General features: G+C 41.8%; 1 protein-coding gene across 1 annotated transcript in view; it reads left to right on the top strand.

Annotated features, from left to right (window-relative positions):
• Positions 1-4,360: 4,360 nt before the first annotated feature.
• The window catches only part of LOC311145069 (cGMP-dependent protein kinase 1-like), a gene marked incomplete at both ends in the record, with an annotated part of 33,215 nt that continues 12,479 nt past the window's right edge, over positions 4,361-25,096 (top strand). Inside the window, 9 exons of the mRNA XM_084181252.1 lie at positions 4,361-4,553; positions 4,703-4,826; positions 8,826-8,989; positions 15,966-16,079; positions 17,855-17,900; positions 22,456-22,527; positions 24,321-24,417; positions 24,560-24,699; positions 24,932-25,021. Coding sequence (XP_084037378.1) covers positions 4,361-4,553; positions 4,703-4,826; positions 8,826-8,989; positions 15,966-16,079; positions 17,855-17,900; positions 22,456-22,527; positions 24,321-24,417; positions 24,560-24,699; positions 24,932-25,021 — 1,040 coding nt within the window. The remainder of the gene's footprint in view (positions 4,554-4,702; positions 4,827-8,825; positions 8,990-15,965; positions 16,080-17,854; positions 17,901-22,455; positions 22,528-24,320; positions 24,418-24,559; positions 24,700-24,931; positions 25,022-25,096) is intronic.

The following is a 25,096-nucleotide window of genomic DNA, read 5'->3' as shown; positions in this document are numbered from 1 at the left end:
AACGTAGGCCTACCTAGTGAAGTTAGCTAACATTATCCCCTTTTCAACATTGTTTTTAACAGTGTTTAATCATGATTTCTGCTGACAGACATGATAGGCTACATAATTGATTGACGGACCATGTCAAATTGGCTATAGCTAATAACAGATCACATCAATATGGTTAGTTAACAAGCTAACTTTTAGGGGATAAACTAGATGGCTATAACTAAATATTGTTTGATTTTCTTGCAATCTATAGTGGTGATGACAGAAGTCCGACTGACAAAGTTACTTTTTTAAATCCTGAATGAATCGTGAATAATGATGAGTGATAAAGTTACTGAAAAAACAAATATCATACCCCCCCCAAAAAAAATGCTAACCTCCCGTGTTATTGTAATGGTGAGAGGTTAGCATGTCTTGGGGGTATGATATTTGTGTGTCTAACTTTCACACTCATCATTATTCACGATTCATTCAGGATTATCTGTGATCATGGTAGCATCCACATTAATGTAGAAGTGTTTAGAAACATATTCTATTCTTATTTACAATAAAAGTGACTCCAAAATGACACAATACATTATTTACCACTAATTTCTATTGGGCACAAAATAATCTGAAACACAACCAAAACAAACAACAAATATATCCAACAAATGTGTAAAGTCACAAGCTTGATGTAGTCATTGCGTGCTATGAATATTGAACCAAATACTTAACTTTTTACTACTTTAATACATATATAAGTGGGGGACTATCTACAAAAAGTGCTGGCGGAGGTCAGACACTCTCTCTGTGGGTCGGTCTCCCCTTCCTGGGGCCGACACCCCCTCTGGGTGTCGACCCCTTTCCCGGGGGGTTGGCCCACATTTTACATTTACATTTTAGTCATTTAGCAGACGCTCTTATCCAGAGCGACTTACAGTTAAGTGAGTGCATACATTATTATTTTATATATATATATATATTTTTTCATACATCGAACCCACTGCGCCACTCGGGGACACATCACCTTCTGTCTGAAATGGCACGCCATTTCCTATAGACTGCACTAGCCGGGCCCTGGTCAAAAGTAGTATACTATATAAGGAATAGGGTGCCATTTCAGACACAACCTGTCTCTTTGTCATGGTTTAAAGACAGCCTAGTTCTGTCTTCGTCATGGTTTAAAGACAGCCTAGTTCTGTCTTTGTCATGGTTTAAAGACAGCCTAGTTCTGTCTTTGTCATGGTTTAAAGACAGCCTAGTTCTGTCTTCGTCATGGTTTAAAGACAGCCTAGTTCTGTCTTTGTCATTGTTTAAAGACAGCCTAGTTCTGTCTTTGTCATGGTTTAAAGACAGCCTAGTTCTGTCTTTGTCATGGTTTAAAGACAGCCTAGTTCTGTCTTCGTCATGGTTTAAAGACAGCCTAGTTCTGTCTTCGTCATGGTTTAAAGACAGCCTAGTTCTGTCTTTGTCATGGTTTAAAGACAGCCTAGTTCTGTCTTTGTCATGGTTTAAAGACAGCCTAGTTCTGTCTTTGTCATGGTTTAAAGACAGCCTAGTTCTGTCTTTGTCATGGTTTAAAGACAGCCTAGTTCTGTCTTCGTCATGGTTTAAAGACAGCCTAGTTCTGTCTTTGTCATGGTTTAAAGACAGCCTAGTTCTGTCTTTGTCATGGTTTAAAGACAGCCTAGTTCTGTCTTTGTCATGGTTTAAAGACAGCCTAGTTCTGTCTTTGTCATGGTTTAAAGACAGCCTAGTTCTGTCTTCGTCATGGTTTAAAGACAGCCTAGTTCTGTCTTTGTCATTGTTTAAAGACAGCCTAGTTCTGTCTTTGTCATGGTTTAAAGACAGCCTAGTTCTGTCTTCGTCATGGTTTAAAGACAGCCTAGTTCTGTCTTTGTCATGGTTTAAAGACAGCCTAGTTCTGTCTTTGTCATGGTTTAAAGACAGCCTAGTTCTGTCTTCGTCATGGTTTAAAGACAGCCTAGTTCTGTCTTTGTCATTGTTTAAAGACAGCCTAGTTCTGTCTTTGTCATGGTTTAAAGACAGCCTAGTTCTGTCTTCGTCATGGTTTAAAGACAGCCTAGTTCTGTCTTCGTCATGGTTTAAAGACAGCCTAGTTCTGTCTTCGTCATGGTTTAAAGACAGCCTAGTTCTGTCTTTGTCATGGTTTAAAGACAGCCTAGTTCTGTCTTTGTCATGGTTTAAAGACAGCCTAGTTCTGTCTTTGTCATGGTTTAAAGACAGCCTAGTTCTGTCTTTGTCATGGTTTAAAGACAGCCTAGTTCTGTCTTCGTCATGGTTTAAAGACAGCCTAGTTCTGTCTTTGTCATGGTTTAAAGACAGCCTAGTTCTGTCTTTGTCATGGTTTAAAGACAGCCTAGTTCTGTCTTTGTCATGGTTTAAAGACAGCCTAGTTCTGTCTTCGTCATGGTTTAAAGACAGCCTAGTTCTGTCTTTGTCATGGTTTAAAGACAGCCTAGTTCTGTCTTTGTCATGGTTTAAAGACAGCCTAGTGACCAATGCAATGACCCACAGCATGTACTGAAACGTACACAAACAAAACAGACATGAGTTCCACCAAACACAGGCAGTTTGACATGGTATTTTAAGACAGGGAATTTAGCAGTAAACTAGGAAGAATGCCTTGGAGTTCAGTGTTTTATTGAGTAGCTTAATTATACCACTACTATATATTCTCACAACGCTTCTCATTCACCAACCTGCCCAATATGTCTAGGTCTACTATGTCCATATTTATCAGTGTTGTAAAGACACGACAGACAGACAGAGACAGACAGGCAGGCAGACAGACACAGACAGGCAGACAGAGACAGGCAGGCAGACAGAGACAGACAGAGACAGGCAGACAGACAGAGACAGGCAGACAGAGACAGGCAGGCAGAAAGAGACAGGCAGAGACAGGCAGGCAGACAGAGACAGGCAGACAGGCAGACAGAGACAGGCAGGCAGGCAGAGACAGGCAGACAGAGACAGGCAGGCAGACAGAGACAGACAGGCAGGCAGATAGAGACAGGCAGACAGACAGAGACAGGCAGAGATAGAGAGACAGGCAGACAGACAATCAGACAGATAGACAGACAGCATGTCCTAAGGGTTAGTGTCTCAGTTATTTGGGTCTTCCCATTTGTATGCAACATTTCCTGTGATTGAATGAATCATTATTTAAACTATCATATAAAAGCCCACCTAGTCTCTAGAGTGAGACAAGTGTAGAATGATAATAACAAGCGTTAACATCACCTGCAAATGCACACTGGACCGGTGTAAAAAGCGCGTATTAATATTATATTTGACACTTGAAAAAAGCAAGTGGAGAATGATAATAACAAGCGTTAAAATCACCTGTAAATGCACACTGAACATGGGAAAATATTACGTGTAAAAATTACATTTCACACTTGAAAAAAGCAACTGAAGAATGATAATAGCACGCGTTAAAATCACCTGTAAATGCACAGTTGACGTTTGAAAGAATCATGTGGACAAAAATTCACATTTGACACGTGAAGAAAGCAGATGAAAAATGATAATTACAAGCGTTAATATCACCTGATATAAGAGCCAGGCATTTCCTGTGACACTACAGACATTTTCAATGCGTGTATAGTGGTATATAAGACGACCACATCGTTTGTACACCAATACACTTGCTTTGGACAGCATTATAGTAAAACGAGTGGTCGGGGTGAGACGATTTGAACCTTTTGGCTTAGTAAAACGAGTGGTCGGGGTGAGACGATTTGAACCTTTTGGCTTTCCATAAATCTGAGCGCAAAGCTTACTCGTGAGAGCCTTCAGGCATCATCCACGCTAGTCTTTCCGTAGCTACAAACCATTCACTCTTCCCTGACAGTATTGCGAGGAGTGCCTGCGCTGCACCTGTCCATGCTTTTACATCGAGTGAAAACAGAGAAGTCGTCTCACACAAATGAAAATATCAGTCAGCGACAGATGTGATACGACTGTTTAAAAGTAAAAGCGTTTCAGTTTTAAATAGTCAGGCATTTCAATTCTTGGGACTTTCTTGCTGATGTTCTTCTGCTTAGACAGGTAGGCTACTGTAAGTGATTTTACTTTGTGATTTATAATTTTGTGCAATGTGCAATTAAAGTTGCATACCTGAATGCATGCATAATCTAACAATTTGACATATTTTGTTGCATGCTATGCATATTATTTAATGAACTGCATCCTCAGTGGGAATGGAGTTTCTGAGCTGTCTTTTCAATCAAAGATAATTTAATTAGAATGTTCTGAAATGCAATAAATTAACAATTAACAATGTAATTAATACACACACACACAGTCTCTCATTCTCTCTCTCGCTCATAATTCCCTGGCTTATCACTTCTGCTCCCCAGAGGCAATGGGTACACTTCGAGACCTGCAGTTTGCCCTGCAGCTGAAGATTGAGGAGCTTCGCCAGAGGGATACACTCATTGATGAGCTAGAACTGGAGATGGATGCCAAGGATGACTTGATTCGAAGGTTGCAGGGTGAACTGGACCGCTACAGGGCCACCATCATCACACCCCCAGGGTCTTCTGGAGCTAGTGCAGGTAAGACTTTCTGCAGAAAGTACATCCACATTTCAAGCAATGTTTTAATTTTATGCTCTTATACATCTTATTTATAACATATTTATATCAATGCCGACGTAGGCTACATTGTATCTTGTTGCTCAAAGAAAGTGATTTCTTTGTTTCAGGGTATTCTGCACAGTGTGAAGAGTCCCAGAGAGCCAAAAGAAAGACCATATTGTCAGAGCCCGTCACGCTGAATCCAAGGCAACTTGCCCTGGCCAGCCTGAAAAGCTACAACAAAAACCAACAGTGAGAGAACACACCAAGGACATGTTCCCTTTGACCTGTTCCTCTTGAGAAATGTCAGCCTGGTCTCATAGAATAGACATAACATACTAAACGTAAGTCAAGGACACTCAAACCTTAACCTTAACGCTAACCTATAGAGGGCTTGCAGTTGCACCACAAATCAACTAGCAACCACACCAGGCGCCACGTTGGAAGACCAGAGTCAGTCTGGTGGAAGTCCTCCAATCGTCCATATGGCTGGCTGCGTTTTGCTACCACCAGAAACTTTGGGGAGATTGCCCATTATTTCATTTTTCTAAGGACCCAGAAAATGGAGACAGTGGGAGAACCTATTCAAGTAAGTAAATATATTTAGAAAATTATAAAAAACAATGTAGCTATTATTAGCTGGCTAGATAGTTTCTACAGAAACTTTTGTGTGCAGGCTAACTGAAATGAGCAGCTAACGTAATGTTCGCTAGCTAGCTAACTTTACATACTGTATATTTTTCTGCAGGCTAACTGTATAGCTAGCCAAGTGAATTAAATATCACCAGCTAACTTCATATTAGCTAGTTAGCTAGCTATTTTGATGTATTTATCATTGTAACTCTAAATGCATTTGTAGCTAGGTAGCTAGCTAGCTAGAAAGGATTAGCTTGCAGTTCCAGCTGTCAGAGAAGGTAGAGTAGGCTACTCTGGATAGGGCAGTTACCTTTGTGGGAGGACATTATGAAAAGATTCTCCAGTTCCAGTCCCTAGCGAGAAAAACTATGAGGACAGAGAGATAAAGCAACAATAATATTCAGTGCTGTCTAATTTGAGTATAATGCAGCCTGTTTCTTTGTGATGTTTTCTGTCCTCAGATACAGAGAGCTGTGAAACCCTATCTGCAAATGAAGATGTCCTAATGAATGTCCCAAGAGAATAAAGGTGCATCCTTGTATACCATGGATTATATGGATTGTTCCAGGCCAGCACTAACACACCTGATTCAATTGATCAAACCTAATTAGTTGATAATCAAGTGTCCTATTGCTGGGCTGGAACAGTCTGCTCAACCAGTAGATCAGGGATCAGTGGAGTGAGGTCGGCCACCTCTGGTATAGCTTACTTGTACACTTTGAAATTATATGAAATAGTGTTGACTCTTTTGAAGTGAAGTGTTTAAACTTGTTGAACTAGTGATGAACTAGTGTCAATGTTGATTAATCACATATCACAATCTTGCAATAAAGAGGGGAAAGGGTTCTGTCTCTAATGTTTCTGTGTTTCTGAGATGTATTATCAAAAGTAAATGTAATTGCTAAAGTATACTTAAGTATCAAAAGTAAAAGTTTAAATAATTTCAAATTCCTTATCTTAAGTAGACCAGACGGCACAATTTTCTTTTTTAAATGTATGGATAGCCAGGGGCACAAACCAACACTCACTGTTTAGTGAGTCCGCCAATCAGAGGTAGTAGGGATGACCAGGGATGTTCTCTTGATAAATGCGTGAATTGGACCATTTTCCTGTCCTACTAAGCATTCAAAGTGTAACGAGTACTTTTGGGTGTCAGGGAAAATGTATGGAGTAAAAAGTACATTATTTTCTTTAGGAGTGTAGTAAAGTAAAAGTAAAAATTGTCAAAAATATAAATAGTAAAGTACAGATACCCAAAAAAAACTACTTACATAGTACTGCTAATGTCTCCAGTCATATAATGTCTCCTGAGTGGCGCAGTGGTCTAAGGCACTGCATTGCAGTGCTAGCTGTGCCACTAGAGATCCTGGTTCAAATCCAGGCTCTGTCGTAGCTGGCCTTGACTGGGAGACCCATGGGGCGGTGCACAATAAGGTAGGGGAGGGAATGGCCGGCAGGGATGTAGAGCATGGCGTTTCCAACGCCAGGGTTGTGGGTTCGATTCCCATGGGGGGTATAAAAAATAATGTATGCACTAACTGTAAGTCGCTCTGGATAAGAGCGTCTGCTAAAATATAAAGTGTAGTAGGATTGCATCAAAGGACAAATTTTTCCCGTGCAAAGGAAAGAAATGTCTCTGATATAGCCTATAGGCCTATACCACTACGCGCTCATTAATAGCCTAAATTATGACTATCCAATCTACTCATCACATTAGGAATAGAAGGCTTACATTAGTCTGCAAATGTGATGATAGATGCATGCAATCCTTTGTTATAAGGTACATTTTTATGGTGAGCAAAATTACTTCCGCAAAACTTGAAACTCACACAACACATGCTAATAACTAGACTACAAACTATCTAGCTAGCTAATGTTGGCTAACTTAGTCTTGTTGTTAACACCTGGTTAGCCTAACAGCTAAACTAAACTTGAAACCGATCAGACTTACCAGTGATGAAATGATTGGAGTAGACGTACTGACGGCTATCTGGGTTCAGGTCTTGACGTTCAAAAAGGTTTCTTTGCTTTTTCTGACAGTTCCTGTCTTATCTCCTTGGTGTTTCATGATTGCGGTTAATCTGTTAAAATAAAATAAAATCATGTTGTCTTTCCTGTCTTGTTAGAGCAGCCAAATACTGCACAGAAATTGACCGTGGTGATGAATCAACTAGTTTTAGGCACTGTTATCATGCAGCTTGGGGTAGCCAATCAGCTGCTGTTGTCGAAAGAATTGATGTGGTGGTCTTCCAACATGGCCGCTAGAAGCCATCGTATGTCAACTGGCAACCCTCTATAATCAAGTGCTGCTAAGAAGGACCTAGTTAAACTGCAGCTGGCCCAGAACAGAGTGGCACGTTTTGCTCTTCATTGTAATCAGAGGGCTAATATCAATACTATGCATGACAGTCTCTCTTGACTAAGAGTTGAGGAAAGACTGACTGCATCACTTCTTGTTTTTATAAGAAACATGAATGTGTTGGAAATTCTAAATTGTTTGCACAGTCAATTTACACACAGCACTGACACACACACTTACCAGACATGCCACCAGGGGTCAGTGCTTGAGGCATTACTACAGACCCCCTGGTTCGATTCCAGGCTGTATCACAACCGGCCGTGATTGGGAGTCCCATAGGGCAGCGCACAATTGGCCCAGCATCGTCCGGGTTTGGCCGGTGTAGGCCGTCATTGTAAATAAGAATTTGTTCCTAACTGACTTGCCTAGTTAAATAAAGTTAAAAGAAAAAAAGAAAAGAAAAGAAAATACAGAGCCATGATTGCATGGAACTCCCTTCCATCTCATATAACGCAAGTGAACATCAAACCTGGTTTCTAAAAACTAATAAAGCAACACCTCACGGTACAGTGGCTCTCCCCCATGTGACCTAATTGTTGTGTGTACAGTATGTACTGACATGTACAGTATGTGTAACTGATAAATGCACACACACACACACTACATGTACAAATGTATGTACATTTTAAAGTTTATTTTGTCTGTAATGTCTTTTTTGTTACGTGTCGGACCGCAGTAAGACTAGCTGTCGCCATTGGCGTCGGCTAATGGGGATCCTAACAAAATGAAATCAAACCTTAACCCCTAACCCCTAGCCTAGCTAACGTTAACCACCTAGCTAACGTTAGTGTTAGCCACCTAGCTAACGTTATAACAACAAATTGGAATTCGAAACATACCATACGTTTTTTGCAAATGTGTGACCTATCGAACAAATTGCAAATCCGTAACATATTGTACGAATTGCAAATCGTAACATACCATATGAATTGTAATTCGTAACATTTCATATGAAATGAATGATGGACATCCACAAATTAATACCATACGAAACATAACATATCATACTAACTGATGTGTCCCGGATACACGTTTACTATGTTACGTCTACCCCTGAGTCCAGTTTGGAAATCTTCTCTTAAAGGCCCTTAAGGCTGATAAAGTGTTTCCTGCACAGACACAAAAATCAATAATGATTTTCATTGATTTATATACACTGTATGACAATTGGCTCAAGGCTTTAGTGCCTTTGTTGTCAAACACTAGTCACAATGACATTACTTATTGATTGCCTCCCACACTGTTTACTACTTCAGGTCACAGGAGCTGATTCAGACCTTTTTAGAGAATTACTTTCTAAAGAACCTGGAGAGTGGACAAATCCTGGCTATAATGGACTGTATGTACCCCACCACGGTCAACCAAGGCTGCTGCATCATTGAAGAGGGAGACAGTGGAACTCTTGCCTATGTCCTAGAAGGTAAGAAGTTAAATCAACAGTTGTTTATAAGTGGTGAGTAAAGTGGGGATTGGGAATACAGCCACTTCATGGTCCAAACTGTTGTCTTGAATTTTCATGCGTAGCCCCACTCTCAAAAACCAAAGTCCCCAATGTATAGTAAATGCTTGAGACGTTTTGGTGAATTATTCATCAAGCACTTGGTCTCCACAATTGAAGTGCAGTCAGCTCATGGTCTTTAATGTATGCTGCTTATTAGTCTTTTATGTTTGCTCAGAGATGGCCTAATGAATGTTACTCAACAGCTCCCCCTCCCCATTTCCTCCTCCCTCTGGCTCATGTTGAGTTGGTATGCTCCTCTGTTAGTGCCGGCACTGCTTTATGGCGCAATGAGGGGAAATGTTAGAATGATCTGTTTCTGGAAGGAGAGAGTGAGAGATGGTGGTGGTATGCATGATAATAAGCGGCATACATCATGTTTTGTGATGAAATGTCAGGCAGGGACAGGGCTCAGAGCTCAGGCATTTCTCCTACTACCCTCATATCTGATGTGACAAGCAATGGGCCATGGCTGTCCAATTTGCTTTTCTTGTTACCTGAGGCCTAGACTTTGTCTGTTTCTGCTGTGGTGTTGTAGATTAGAGTGTCTCTACCTGTCACGTGGCGTATCTCAGACAACTGCGTTTATCTGATGGTGTGTCAGTCACTCTCCCTGTCAATCACCTGCAGCTGGGAGCTGCGTAAGGGAGGCTGAGCTAATGTGTGGTCACACCCCTTCAGCTGCCAACCTGCTGTTGTGGGGGATGCCACAGACTGCCATCATCATCCTTTATCATTCTCCTCTGAAGGAGCTCTAACAGAAGCTGCACTGTCATACACACACATACACACACACACACACACAGTCTACGCACATGCCAACGTCATACAGTTTATTTTCAATCACTTTCACAAATGTTTCAGATGTAAGTGGTATATTTTTTAAACTCTAAGTATAAAACTCTAAGCTGATAGCAATGCCCCATATACAGTGGGGGGGAAAAGTATTTAGTCAGCCACCAATTGTGCAAGTTCTCCCACTTAAAAAGATGAGAGAGGCCTGTAATTTTCATCATAGGTACACGTCAACTATGACAGACAAATTGAGAAAAAGAAATCCAGAAAATCACATTGTAGGATTTTTTATGAATTTATTTGCAAATTATGGTGGAAAATAAGTATTTGGTCACCTACAAACAAGCAATATTTCTGGCTCTCACAGACCTGTAACTTCTTCTTTAAGAGGCTCCTCTGTCCTCCACTCGTTACCTGTATTAATGGCACCTGTTTGAACTTGTTATCAGTATAAAAGACACCTGTCCACAACCTCAAACAGTCACACTCCAAACTCCACTATGGCCAAGACCAAAGAGCTGTCAAAGGACACCAGAAACAAAATTGTAGACCTGCACCAGGCTGGGAAGACTGAATCTGCAATAGGTAAGCAGCTTGGTTTGAAGAAATCAACTGTGGGAGCAATTATTAGGAAATGGAAGACATACAAGAACACTGATAATCTCCCTCGATCTGAGGCTCCACGCAAGATCTCACCCCGTGGGGTCAAAATGATCACAAGAACGGTGAGCAAAAATCCCAGAACCACACAGGGGGACCTAGTGAATGACCTGCAGAGAGCTGGGACCAAAGTAACAAAGCCTACCATCAGTAACACACTACGCCGCCAGGGACTCAAATCCTGCAGTGCCAGACGTGTCCCCCTGCTTAAGCCAGTACATGTCCAGGCCCGTCTGAAGTTTGCTAGAGTGCATTTGGATGATCCAGAAGAGGATTGGGAGAATGTCATATGGTCAGATGAAACCAAAATAGAACTTTTTGGTAAAAACTCAACTCGTCGTGTTTGGAGGACAAAGAATGCTGAGTTGCATCCAAAGAACACCATACCTACTGTGAAGCATGGGGGTGGAAACATCATGCTTTGGGGCTGTTTCTCTGCAAAGGGACCAGGACGACTGATCCGTGTAAAGGAAAGAATGAATGGGGCCATTTATCGTGAGATTTTGAGTGAAAACCTCCTTCCATCAGCAAGGGCATTGAAGATGAAACGTGGCTGGGTCTTTCAGCATGACAATGATCCCAAACACACCGCCCGAAGGAGTGGCTTCTTAAGAAGCATTTCAAGGTCCTGGAGTGGCCTAGCCAGTCTCCAGATCTCAACCCCATAGAAAATCTTTGGAGGGAGTTGAAAGTCCGTGTTGCCCAGTGACAGCCCCAAAACATCACTGCTCTAGAGGAGATCTGCATGGAGGAATGGGCCAAAATACCAGCAACAGTGTGTGAAAACCATGTGAAGACTTACAGAAAACGTTTGACCTGTGTCATTGCCAACAAAGGGTATATAACAAAGTATTGAGAAACTTTTGTTATTGACCAAATATTTATTTTCCACCATAATTTGCAAATAAATTCATAAAAAATCCTACAATGTGATTTTCTGGATTTGTTTTCCTCATTTTGTCTGTCATAGTTGACCTGTACCTATGATGAACATTACAGGCCTCTCTCATCTTTTTAAGTGGGAGAACTTGCACAATTGGTGGCTGACTAAATACTTTTTTTCCCCACTGTATTATATTCAGAACGTTTGACTGTGCTTTAATTGGGGTTTCACACATCTTTCACCCCTGAGTCATTCATGCTAAATCAAAGTTTTCTGTAAAATACCATGATAACATTTTGTTTAGTCACCAATACATCAGATAATGATAGGCTCACCATTTAATCCAATAGCAAAAAATACAAACTACACATTTAAAAACAGTTATTTTTGAAGTGCTAAATAGAAAGAATAGTAGATGATACATTTTCCATACAGTAATTTACTATAACTTGACATGCACCATAAAACATTTTTTGGGGCATCCAATGGCAGATTGTGAGCACGTTGAGAAATACGTCAGTCTTACAGTTTCATTATCCTTATACAGTACATGCGTAGGATAACTAATCAGAAATAGGGTTATTGTAAAGCAGTTGGATAATGTAAAAATGTAGCACAGTGTTGTATGCCAATTCTGCCCCATGCAACACTGTACAAGATCACCTTTTTTTTTTTTTTACGTGACTTGTCAACTGATACAGTATCGCATATCTCTCTGCTTGAAATCCATCAGCTTACAGTGTGTCAATGAAATTCAGATAATGAGTGGAATATATTGTTATATACAACCCAGGCATTTCAGCAGTGCATTGTACACTACTCTATAATTCAAAATGGGAGCACATAGAGTGACTCTTTCTACTTTGTCCTATTGAAGCACACTGGCTGATGGAGAATGATGATGTACATTGCCTTTAGAAAGTATTCACTTTTTCCACATTTTGTTGTGTTACAAAGTGTGATTACAATTGATTTAATTGTCATTTTTTGTCAACGATCTACACAAAATACTCTGTAATGTGAAAGTGGAAGAAGAATTCTAACATTTGTAAAAAATGTATGAAAAATAAAACACTAATATATCTTTATTAGATAAGTATTCAACCCCCTGAGTCAATACATGTTAGAATCACCTTTGTCAGAGATTACATCTGTGAGTCTTTCTGGAAGGAAAGAGAGGAAGGCTCCACACCAATCTCTCATTTGAGTATCTTACCTAGTTATTTTCAGATCTAATTTTGCTCTTTTGTAGCTTTGGCTATGTGTGTGTTTTCTATACCTGTTCGCGCCTCTCCCTGTAGGCTTTACAGACGCTTCCCACCCCTAGGCTGCAACCCTTCTAATTTAGTGTACCCTGCACGCACAACCCATGTGGAATTCCTGGTCTCTGGCAGCGTTTGGAACTGCCAATCTGCGGTCAAGAACGCTGAGTTCAGCTCAGCCTATGCTGCCCTTCAGTCCCTTGACTTTTTGGCCCTGACGGAGACATGAATCACCCCAGCTGCTCTCTCTTCATCTGATTATGTTTTCTCTCATTGTCTGAGAGCATCTGGTCGTCGCGGGGTGGCACAGGGATACTAATTTATCCTAAGTAGAGATTTTCTATTTTCTCTCTCTCTCACCTATCCTTAGAGAGTTCCTCAATGAGCTTGACACCTTGATAAGCTAAATTCCTGATGATGGCTCACCGCTCTTCGTACTTAGCGACTTCAACATCCCAATGTCTGCCTTCGATTCATTTCTTTCCAACGCTCTCTTTCCCCTCCTTGCCTCTTTTGACCTCACCCTTTCCCAGTTCCCTACACTCACAAGGCGGGCATCTTTACTAGAGGCTGTTTGCATACTAATCTTACTACAACCCCCGTCCAGGTCTCTGCTCACTACTTTGTTTCCTTTTCCTTTCCTCTAACCCTAGCCGCTCAGCCCGTACCCAGATGGTCATGCGTTGTCGCAATCTTCACTCTCTCTCTTGCTCTCTCTCTCCCACTACTCTCTCCTTTTCTATCCTATCATCTCACCCTTCTGCTAAATCCTTCTCCATCCTGTGTCCTAATTCTGCCTCTTCGACCCTACTCTCCTCCCTTTCCACATCTTATGACTCGCTTTGTCCCCTTTCCTCCCGGGCTGGCTCTGCCCTTCCCTCCTGCTCTGTGTCTGAGTGACAAAAAAAAAAAAAAAAACATTGTAAAGTGGTTATCCCACTGGCTATAAGGTGAATGCACCTATTTGTAAGTCGCTCTGGATAAGAGCGTCTGCTAAATGACGTAAATGTAAAAAAACAAAAAAACATTGCGAGTTTCCAGAACAGGGCTGAGCGAAAATGGAGGAAAACTAAACTTCTGGAGGGCCTATCATCCTTTCACTCCCTCCTCTCTACCTTCTCTTCCTCTGTATCCACTGCTAAAGCCACTTTCTATCACTCAACATTTCAAGCTTCTGCCTCTAACCCTAGGAAACTATTTTCCACCTTCTCCTCCTTCCTTAATCCTCCACCCCCTCTCCCTCCCTCTCTGCGGATTACTTTGTCAACCACTTTGAAAAGAAGGTTGACGACATCTGGTCCTCATTCACTCAGCCTATTGAGTCCACTGGTCCCACTCACACAGAACTACCCTACACCTTGACCTTTTTCCCTCCTCTCCCTCCAGATGAAATCCTGCTACTAGTGAGGTCCGGCTGCCTGACAACCTGCCCGCTCGACCCCATCCCCTCCTCCCCTCTCCAGACCATCTCTGGAGACCTTCTCCATTCCTCACTTCCATCATCAACTCATCCCTGACTACTGTCTGTGTCCCCTCTGACTTCAAAATGGCCAGAGGCGCTCCCCTCCTCAAGAAACCAACACTCAACTCCTCTGATGTAAAAAACTACAAACCAGTATCCCTCCTTTCTTTTCTTTCCAGGTCTCTGACCTACTCTCTCAGATTGATCTTCTTGACCCTAACCAGTCAGGCTTCAAGACAGGTGTCACTGCGCACTGCCAAAGCTGACTCTCTCTCCTCTGTTCTCATCCTCCTAGATCTATCTGCTGCCTTCGACACAGAGAACCATCAGATCCTCCTATCCATCCTCTCAGGGCTGGGCGTCTCAGGCTCTGCACGTTCTTGGATTGCATCTTACCTGGCAGGCCGCTCCTACTAGGTGAAGTGGAGAGGATTTGTGTCTGCACCACGTACTCTCACTACTGGTGTCCCCCAGGGCTCGGTTCTAGGCCCTCTCCTCTTCTCTCTATACACCAAGTCACTCGGCTCCATCATATCCTCACATGGTCTCTCCTATCATTGCTATGCAGATGACACTCAACTACTTTTCTCCTTTCCCTCTTCTGACACCCAGTTGTCGGCCCACTACCTCAAGCTCAACCTCGAAAAGATGGAGCTGCTCTTCCTCCCAGGGAAGTCTTGCCCGCTCCAAGACCTCTCCATCACAGTTGACAACTCCACGGTGTCCCCCTCCCAGAGTGCAAAGAACCTTGGCGTGACCCTGGACAACACCCTGTCATTCTCTGCAAACATCAAAGCAGTGACTCGCTCCTGCAGGTTCATGCTTTACTACGTCCGTAGAGTACGACCCTACTTCACACAGGAAGCAGCGCAGGTCCTAATCCAGGCACTTGTCATCTCCCGTCTGGAATACTGCAACTTGCTGTTGGCTGGGCTCCCCCCTGCAGTGCAACCCGCCTGGTGTTCAACCTTCCCAAGGTCTCCCATGTCACCCCGCTTCTCTGCACACTGGCTTCCAGTCGAAGCTCGCACCCAATACAAGACCATTGTACTTGCCTACGGAGCAGCAAAAGGAATTGCCCCTCCCTACCATCGGGCTATGCTCAAACCCTACACCCCAACCCAAGCGCTCTGTTCTGCCACCTCTGGTCTCTTTGCCCTCCCTCTTCTCTGTCCTGGCACAAACAATCCCACAACATTTATGAGGTAAAAATATAGAAATGTACAGTGTTCAGCAGTTATCAAACTATATACATTTACATTTACATTTTAGTCATTTAGCAGACGCTCTTATACAGAGGAACACCCAGGGTTGACACATACTCATCTAGATGAAATTAGGATAAATTAGGTTAATTCGACTCTACATAATTTTGGTTCAGTAGTTATCAGTTTTGAGCAGTTTGATGAAGTGATAGTTAATTGTATTGTTAACAAATGACAAGAAAATCATATCAAAAGTAAACTGAATATTGCATTTTTAAAAGCATTTGGTGATTTGGTGCAGTGAACAAGTGACTGTGAATGTATTTGTTGTAGTCAGTCAATTGAAAATGTGCTTATAGTTTTGAAACGAGCCATTTTGATGATCTGTTTAGATTTTTGTGCTTAGAGTTGTGAAAATGCATCACATACTTGTGGAAATTGCACCAAAGTGACTGAAAAAAAACTACTAACTGTAAACACGCACAAAGGTAAAGACACACATGCATACACACACGCCACATAATGCTGCAACATCACTGCCTTCTGCCTCACTATGATTAGTAGTCAGTTGATAATGATATATTCCGTATTTGCTGCATTGTGTATTTATGTTTAAATGTGTGTTTAACAGAAGGGAAGATGGAGGTGACGAAGGATACCAAGAAGCTACTCACAATTGAACCAGGAAAAGTGTTTGGAGAATTGGCACTCCCGTTCAGCTGCACACACACCTACACTATAACAGGTACTGGAGCATTGTGCATGGAGTGTTGTGTACTGTGGTTGTTCTATTCTATTGTAATAACAGCTGAAGTGAATGCAAAACGTCATCCAGAAATCCTGTGTTTGGATGGATTTTTCATAATAATTATTGTTCAAGAGAGCAGCACAATCACAGACCAGCCTATTCACAGATGAATAGATCTGGTGCAGAGGGAAGTACTCTAGAATTTCTAATCAAAATATATTTCACAGCTTCAGACGCTCCTCTCTGAGATGTGGGGAATACAAAACACATCTTTCTTTGGCTCATAAATTGCCTAACTCATCTCCTACTATTTTTACCCTGTCCTTGGAAATGGAAATTACTATATGCGAATATGTAAAATGGTATATCAACACATTTTATGTGGTTATACATTATTTGATCGATTTCACGACATCATCATGACCGACCAAATATCCCCTCAATGAGAGTCCTTATTTCTAAATGGCTTGAACTTGATTTTCTCAATGGAAAATTAAATGTGTGCTATAGTCTCGCTACACTATCTGTGCCCAAAGGGAAACGCAGTCTCTGCTGCTCACATCTGACTTGCTTTCACAAAGAAATAGGTTGAAGAATGGAAAGAATCAGTGCAAATTGAAAAATCAGTTTTTTCCCTCACAGTGTTTCCTTTCCACTTTTCCTCTGTCCATTTTCTCTTTCAATGCAATGCTGGGTTCCTGATTAATTGAATAGCACCTTTTTCTTTCAGTCAATCCCTCTCCAATTCCCTCTCTCTGTATATCCGTTCTCACAGCAACAGTTCAACAGTTCTTTCTTCCATATCCACTCCACCAGTCCTTTCCCTGGTTTGGCACTGGCCTTGTTCTCCTGGCTGATTTTAAATAACTTTTTCCCTTTGTTGCCATCAGAGAACATCAATAAAGCTTCCTCTCCTGTGGTCTGACTCACTGTGACTGTAAGAAGTTCAGGTGAAAAAGGAGTTCATGATTGCACAGGATGTTCTTCCCAGAAAATGGCAGAGAGTATGACACATAAAAGGGTTAGACAAATATCTTAGAATGCTCTATTAGTTGTCAGTTGACATTCAGGTTTTTAACTCAAATATACTGTAGCGATCCTCACTATATGAGCCGCAATAGGGGGTTAACCCTATTGGCGCGATGCGTAGGGTGTTTGCCTTTCAAGCCAGTGACCCAGGTTCACTTCCCTGCCCCGCTGTTCGCTACAATACGTAACATATAAAGATAACAATGCCATTGATTTCACACTGCAAGTTCATTTAGCAATTTAAATAATGATATGATTGGTAGGAATTCAGAGGAGCATTTCTCAAGGTTAATAAGCCCCATTTTGGAATGGAATCTTTATAGTTGACACAGTATGCACCTATTTTACACATCTTTCCTGTAGGTACATTAGGTATGTGACTTATTCATTACTGTTATTTTGCTATGTCATCTAAGCGTGTAGTGTCTATTGTAGAGTGGAAGGACTAGAATGATTGGAGTTGTACGGTCAGTACAGGACAGAAGCGCCTGTTTGACGAAGCCCTGCTGAATCAATTAATCTGTATCATTATTAATTTAGAACATCTCTGTCAGAGTTCCATTCCTGTCTGCCCACAGAACAGACAAAGAAAGAGAGGAAGGCTGCATGGAGGAATATAATCTAGAATCTGTCCTCCTTATTCCCTTATCCACAACACCTTCAGAGAAAGGAATACAAACACTCAGACATTCCTTAAGAGTATAGGGAACATTTCTAGTACTATTATCTGACTGTGTTTCTAGGAGGGAATTGGTTGGAGAGCATCATTTGCAAACACAACCTTGACAGGTGCTGCATCTATTTACAAAGATGAAAATGTGAAATAGAAGACATTTGCTAAGTCCCCTGGATCCTTTCACAGCATTATAAGGCTGCATTGAGACAATGACTTATCAATGACCCAAGCCAGCTCAATTAATCCCTACCATGGTGTCGCTGAGTTGTCATAATTCTTCAGCAAATGTACATTATCCCAGGGGCATTGGAAGACACAATGTAAGTAACCTAAGTTATGTCCCTCTAACTGCCCTGAATGCCTCTGCTGATCCTACAGCTATTGTATGCAGTAATAATGTGGCTATGAACCAGAGTTATACTGTAAGCACTGAGGCACTGTGCTCTAGTAGGAAGTCCACTGTGTGCAGCTCACCCTGCACTAACAGAAATAACACGAGTATGTCTACTTCTGCTAAACCTCCCAGTAAAGCAATGAAAACAATCAACCATCCCAGAAAAGTGCTAACAATAGCCCATGTTAACATATGTAGCTTAAGAAACAAGGTTCATGAAATCAATAATTTGCTAATAACAGATGACATTCATATTCTGACAATCTCTGAAACTCACTTAGATAATACCTTTGATGATACAGTGGTAGCAATACATGGTTATAACATCTATAGAAAATACAGAAATGCCAAAGGTGGAGGTGTTGCCGTTTATATTCAGAACCACATTCCTGTAAAGCTTAGAGAGGATCTCATGTTAAATACTGTTGAGTAATATGGCTACAGGTTAATCTGCCTCACCTAAAGCCCATTCTGGTGGGAAGCTGCTATAGACCACCAAGTGCAAACAGTCAGTATATGGATAACATGTGTGAAATGCTTGATAATGTATGTGATATCAACAGAGAGGTATATTTTCTGGGTGATTTAAATATTGACTGGCTTTCATCAAGCTGCCCACTCAAGAAAAAGCTTCAAACTGTAACTAGTGCCTGAAACCTGGTTCAGGTTATCAGTCAACCTACCAGGGTAGTTACAAACAGCACAGGAATGAAATTATCAACATGTATTGATCACATCTTTACTAATGCTGCATAAATTTGATTTAAAGCAGTACCCAAATCCATCAGATGTAGTGATCACAATATAGCAGCCATATCTGGGAAAACCAAAGGTCCAAAGGCTGGGCCTAATATACACATAAGAGGTCATACAATACGTTTTGTAGTGATTCCTATGTTGTTGATGTAAATAATATAAGTTGGTCTGTGGTGTGTAATGAGGAGCAACCAGACGCTGCACTTGACACATTTATGAAATTGCTTATTCCAGTTACTAAAAAGCATGCACCCATTAAGAAAATGACTGTAAAAACTGTTAAATCCCTGTGGATTGATGAGGAATTGAAAAATTGTATGGTTGAGAGGGATGAGGCAAAAGGAATGGCAAATACAGTGCATTCAGAAAGTACTTTTTCCACATTTTGTTACGTTACAGCCTTATTCTAAAATTGATTAAATAGTTTTTTCCCTAATCAATCTACACACAATACCCCATAATGACAAAGCAAAAACAGGTTTTTAGAAATTGTTGCAAATAAAAAAACTAAAAAAAACTGAAATATCATATTTACATAAGTATTCAGACCCTTTACTCAGTACTTTGTTGAAGCACCTTGGGCAGCAATTAAAGCCTTGCGTCTTCTTGAGTATGACGCTACAAGCTTGGCACACCTGTATTTGGGGAGTTTCTCCCATTCTTCTCTGCAGATCCTCTAAACCTCTGTCAGGTTGGATGGGGAGTGTCGGTGCACAGCTATTTTCAGGTCTCTCCAGAGATGTTCGATCGGGTTCAAGTCAGGGTTCTGGCTGGGCCACTCAAGGACATTCAGAGACTTGTCCTGAAGCCACTCCTGTGTTGTATTGGCTGTGTGCTTAGGGTTGTTGTCCTGTTGGAAGGTGAACCTTCGCCCCAGTCTGAGATCCTGAGCACTCTGGAGCAGGTTTTCATCAAGGATACTTTGCTCCGTTCATCTTTCCCTCGATCCTGACTAGTCTCCCAGTCCCTGCCACTGAAAAACATCCCCACAGCATGATGCTGCCACCACCATGCTTCACCGTAGGGATTATGCCAGGTTTCATGGCTTGGTTTTTGCTCTGACATGCACTGTCAACTGTGGGACCTTATATAGACAGGTGTGTGCCTTTCCAAATCATGTCCAATCAATTGAATTTACCACAGGTGTGGTAAAGGATGATCAATGCAAACAGGATGCACCTGAGCTCAATTTCGAGTCTCATAGCAAAGGTCTGAATACTTATTTAAATAAGGTATTTCAGTTTTCTATTTTTAATAAATTTGCTAAAATGTCTAAAAAACTGTTTTCACTTTGTCATTATGTGGTATTGTGTGTACAGTGGCTTGCGAAAGTATTCGCCCCCCTTGGTATTTTTCCTATTTTGTTGCCTTACAACCTGGAATTAAAATGGATTTTTGGGGGGTTGTATCATTTGATTTACACAACATGCCTACCACTTTGAAGATGCAAAATAAAAAAAATTGTGAAACAAACAAGAAATAAGACAAAAAAAACTGAAAACTTGAGCGTGCTTAACTAACCCAAAGTCAATACTTTGTAGAGCCACCTTTTGCAGCAATTACAGCTGCAAGTCTCTTGGGGTATGTCTCTATAATCTTGGCACATCTAGCCACTGGGATTTTTGCCAATTCTTCAAGGCAAAACTGCTCCAGCTCCTTCAAGTTGGATGGGTTCCGCTGGTATACAACAATCTTTAAGTCATACCACAGATTCTCAATTGGATTGAGGTGTGGGCTTTGACTAGGCCATTCCAAGACATTTAAATGTTTCTTTAGCAGTATGCTTAGGGTCATTGTCCTGCTGGAAGGTGAACCTCCGTCCCAGTCTCAAATCTCTGGAAGACTGAAACAGGTTTCCCTCAAGAATTTCCCTGTATTTTGCGCCATCCATCATTCCTTCAATTCTGACCAGTTTCCCAGTCCCTGCCGATGAAAAACATCCCCACAGCATGATGCTGCCACCACTATGCTTCACTGTTGGGATGGTGTTCTCGGGGTGATGAGAGGTGTTGGGTTTGCGCCAGACATAGTGTTTGCCTTGATGGCCAAAAAGCTCAATTTTAGTGTCATCTGACCAGAGTACCTTCTCCATATGTTTGGGGAGTCTCCCACATGCATTTTGGCGAACAGTGTTTGCTTATTATTTTCTTGAAGCAATGGCTTTTTTCTGGCCACTCTTCCGTAAAGCCCAGCTCTGTGGAGTGTACGGCTTAAAGTTGTCCTATGGACAGATACTCCAATCTCCGCTGTGGAGCTTTGCAGCTCATTCTGGGTTATCTTTGGTCTCTTTGTTGCCTCTCTGATTAATGCCCTCCTTGCCTGGTCCGTGAGTTTTGGTGGGCGGCCCTCTCTTGGCAGGTTTGTTGTGGTGCCATGTTCTTTCCGTTTTTTAATAATGGATTTAATGGTGCTCCATGGGATGTTCAAAGTTTCTGATATTTTTTTATAACCCAACACTGATCTGTACTTCTCCACAACTTTGTCCCTGACCTGTTTGGAGAGCTCCTTGGTCTTCATGGTGCCGCTTGCTTGGTGTTGCCCCTTGATCAGTGGTGTTGCAGACTCTGGGACCTTTCAGAACAGGTGTACAGTCGTGGTCAAAAGTTTTGAGAATGACACAAGTATTGGTCTTCACAAAGTTAGCTGCTTCAGTGTTATGAGATATTTTTGTCAGATGTTACTATGGTATACTGAAGTATAATTACAAGCATTCTTTAAGTGTTAAAGGCTTTTATTGACAATTACATTAAGTTTATGCAAAGAGTCAATATTTGCAGTGTTGACCCTTCTTTTTCAAGACCTCTGCAATCCACCCTGGCATGCTGTCAATTAACTTCTGGGCCACATCCTGACTGATGGCAGCCCATTCTTGCATAATCAATGCTTGGAGTTTGTAAGAAATTGTGGGTTTTTGTTTGTCCACCCGCCTCTTGAGGATCAACCACAAGTTCTCAATGGGATTAAGGTCTGTGGAGTTTCCTGGCCATGGACCCAAAATGTCGATGTTTCGAATATCCGAAGCCGTAGTTTTTCCCCTAGCGAGTCATCATCATACAAGTTCAGTTACTGAGATGTATTTTTCATCAGTATTCCCATACTGATTTATCCGAGTTGTGGTGAGAGCATTACAATAGTACAGCTCTCCAACATGCATGTAATGCCCCACCACATATAATGCCCCACCACATATAATGCCCCACCACATGTAATGCCCCACCACATGTAATGCCCCACCACATGTAATGCCCCACCACATGTAATGCCCCACCACATGTAATGCCCCACCACATGTAATGCCCCACCACATGTAATGCCCCACCACATGTAATGCCCCACCACATGTAATGCCCCACCACATGTAATGCCCCACCACATGTAATGCCCCACCACATGTAATGCCCCACCACAGTGTCCCCCAAGCACACAATGCAAGTATAGTTTTTATAAGTCACTTTGTTATAATGTGAAAATGGTGAAATATCTCTTAAGTGACTTGAGACCATATAATGTTTCATCAGGTCTTTCATAAAGATCATAGGTTTGGTGAAGGACAGTAATACTGTGCACAAGAGCAGCGAACTCAAAGCCCAGTAAGTAGCGACTGAAACTATAGGTAACACTTTACCGCCAACAGGTACAGTGCATTCAAAAAGTATTCAGACCCATTTACTTTTTCCACATTTTGTTACGTTACAGCCTTATTCTAAAATGGATTAAATTGTTTTTCTCCCCCTCATCAATCTACACTCAATACCCCATGATGACAAAGCAAAAACTGTTTTTTTTTTTTTTTTAACTGAAATATAACATTTACATAAGTATTCAGACCCTTTACTCAGTACTTTGTTGAAGCACCTTTGGCAGCGATTACAGCTTTGAGTCTTCTTGGGTATAACGCTACAAGCTTGGCACGTCTGTATTTGGGGAGTTCCTCCCATTCTTCTCTGCAGATCCTCTCAAGCACTGTCAGGTTGGATGGGAGGTGTCGTTGCACAGCTATTTTCAGGTCTCTCCAGAGATGTTCGACCGGGTTTAAGTCCGGGCTCTGGCTGGGCCACTCAAGGACATTCAGAGACTTGTCCTGAAGCAACTCCTGTGTTGTCTTGGCTGTGTGCTTAGGGTCATTGTACTCGCCCCATTCTGAGGTCCTGAGCGGTCTGGAGCAGGTTTTCATCAAGGATCTCTCTGTACTTTGCTCCGTTCATCTTTCCCTCGATCCAGACTAGTCTCCCAGTCCCTGCCGCTGAAAAACATCCCTACAGCATGAGGCTGCCACCACCATGCTTCACCGTAGGGATGGTGCCAGGTTTCCTCCGGATGTGACGCTTGGCATTCAGGCCAAAGAGTTCAATCTTGGTTTCATCAGACCAGAAAATCTTGTTTCTCATGGTCTGAGAGTCCTTTAGGTGCCTTTTACCCGAGGAGTGGCTTCCATCTGGCCAGTCTACCATAAAGGCCTGATTGGTGGAGTGCTGCAGAGATGGTTGTCCTTCTGGAAGGTTCTCCCATCTCCACAGAGGAACTCTGAAGCTCTGTCAGAGTGACCATCGGGTTCTTAGTCACCTCCCTGACCAAGGCCCTTCTCCCCCGATTGCTCAGTTTGGGCAGGCGGCCAGCGCTAGGAAGAGTCTTGGTGGTTCCAACCTTCATCCATTTAAGAATGATGGAGACCACTGTGTTCTTGGGGACCTTCAATGCTGCAGAAAGTTGTTGGTACCCTTCCCCAGATCTATGCCTCGACACAATCCTGTCTAGGTGCTCTACGGACAATTCCTTCGACCTCATGGCTTGGTTTTTGCTCTGACATGCACTGTCAACTGTGGGACCTTATATTGACAGGTGTGTGCCTTTTCCAAATCATGTCCAATCAGTTGAACCACAGGTTGACTCTAATCAAGTTGTAGAAACATCTCAAGGATGATCAATGGAAACAGGATGTACCTGAACTCAATTTCGAGTCGAGTTTCATAGCAGGGTCTGAATACTTAAGTAAATAAGGTATTTCACTTTTATTTAATTTTTTTGTGTGCAAAAATGTCTAAGAACCTGTTTTTGCTTTGTCATTATGGGGTATTGTGTGTAGATTGATGAGGAAAACAATTAAATTAATCAATTTCAGAATAAGGCTGTAACGTAACAAAATGTGGAAAAAGGGAAGGGGTCTGAATACTATCCGAATGCACTGTATATTGTGTTAGTACTTGTTATAAGCATGTATGAACCTTTATAATGTCTTATCATAAGGCTTATAATATGTTATGTTTCTCTATCTCTCTGTTTGTATTTTAATGAGCCATGATCCAAATGAATAAATCTGATGTATTTAACCTTTATTTAGAACCAGTAAAGCAACATGGGTAACCCTTCTTTTCCATGTGAGAAGGTCAGAGGAAGATGCAGCTCTCCTCTCCAACGTGTCTCTTAGTGAATTCCAGGTCATATGCAATCTAGGAGAGGGGGAAATCGGTCATTCAGAGCTGGTGAGTTGGGAGGAATTTGTTGGTCAAGCTTGAAACTGTGTCAGTAAATCCCAGTGCATTGTTATTGTCTGGTTTCCATGTAGCTTTTAATGGATAGGCCCACATGTTGACATGGTGGTTGATGTATTTACACTTTTCTCAGGTACAGCTTAAGACCAAAATTAACTGCCTGTTCACCTTGAGGGTGTTGAGGAAGCATCAGATCCTAAGCACTGGTCAACAGAAGCGCATCCTGAGGGAAAGACACATCCTCATGGCAGCTCATAGTCCATTCATCGTCAGGTATGCACCCACCCACCAGCCAAACATACCTCAATCTGATCGTGGGTTATAGGCATTCCCACGTTCGCAGAGATCCCATTCACGGTAAATGCTGCATATATAGAAATTTACTTTAAAAACCGCAATGCCTCTAACCTGCGATTGGATTGAATCCCGGACCTTATTTTAGACTGGTGAACTCACTATATGCTTAACAACTGGACAACACCTGTGTCTTCTTTGCCACTGCTAGGCTACACCGTACCTTTAGAGATGCGAAGTGCTTGTACATGCTGACCGAAGCTTGTCTAGGTGGTGAGCTCTGGAGTCTACTGAATAACAGGTACCGCTAACCGCAGTACTGTCTACATCTTATGTTTGTATATTTTACAGTATAGATTTTATAACTGAATTGATA

This window comes from Coregonus lavaretus (genome assembly GCF_964263955.1).
Source record: "Coregonus lavaretus genome assembly, chromosome: 17".
Lineage (NCBI taxonomy): Eukaryota > Metazoa > Chordata > Actinopteri > Salmoniformes > Salmonidae > Coregonus > Coregonus lavaretus.
The sequence above is the reverse complement of the archived record's forward strand: the minus strand, read 5'-3'. Positions and strand labels throughout refer to the sequence as shown.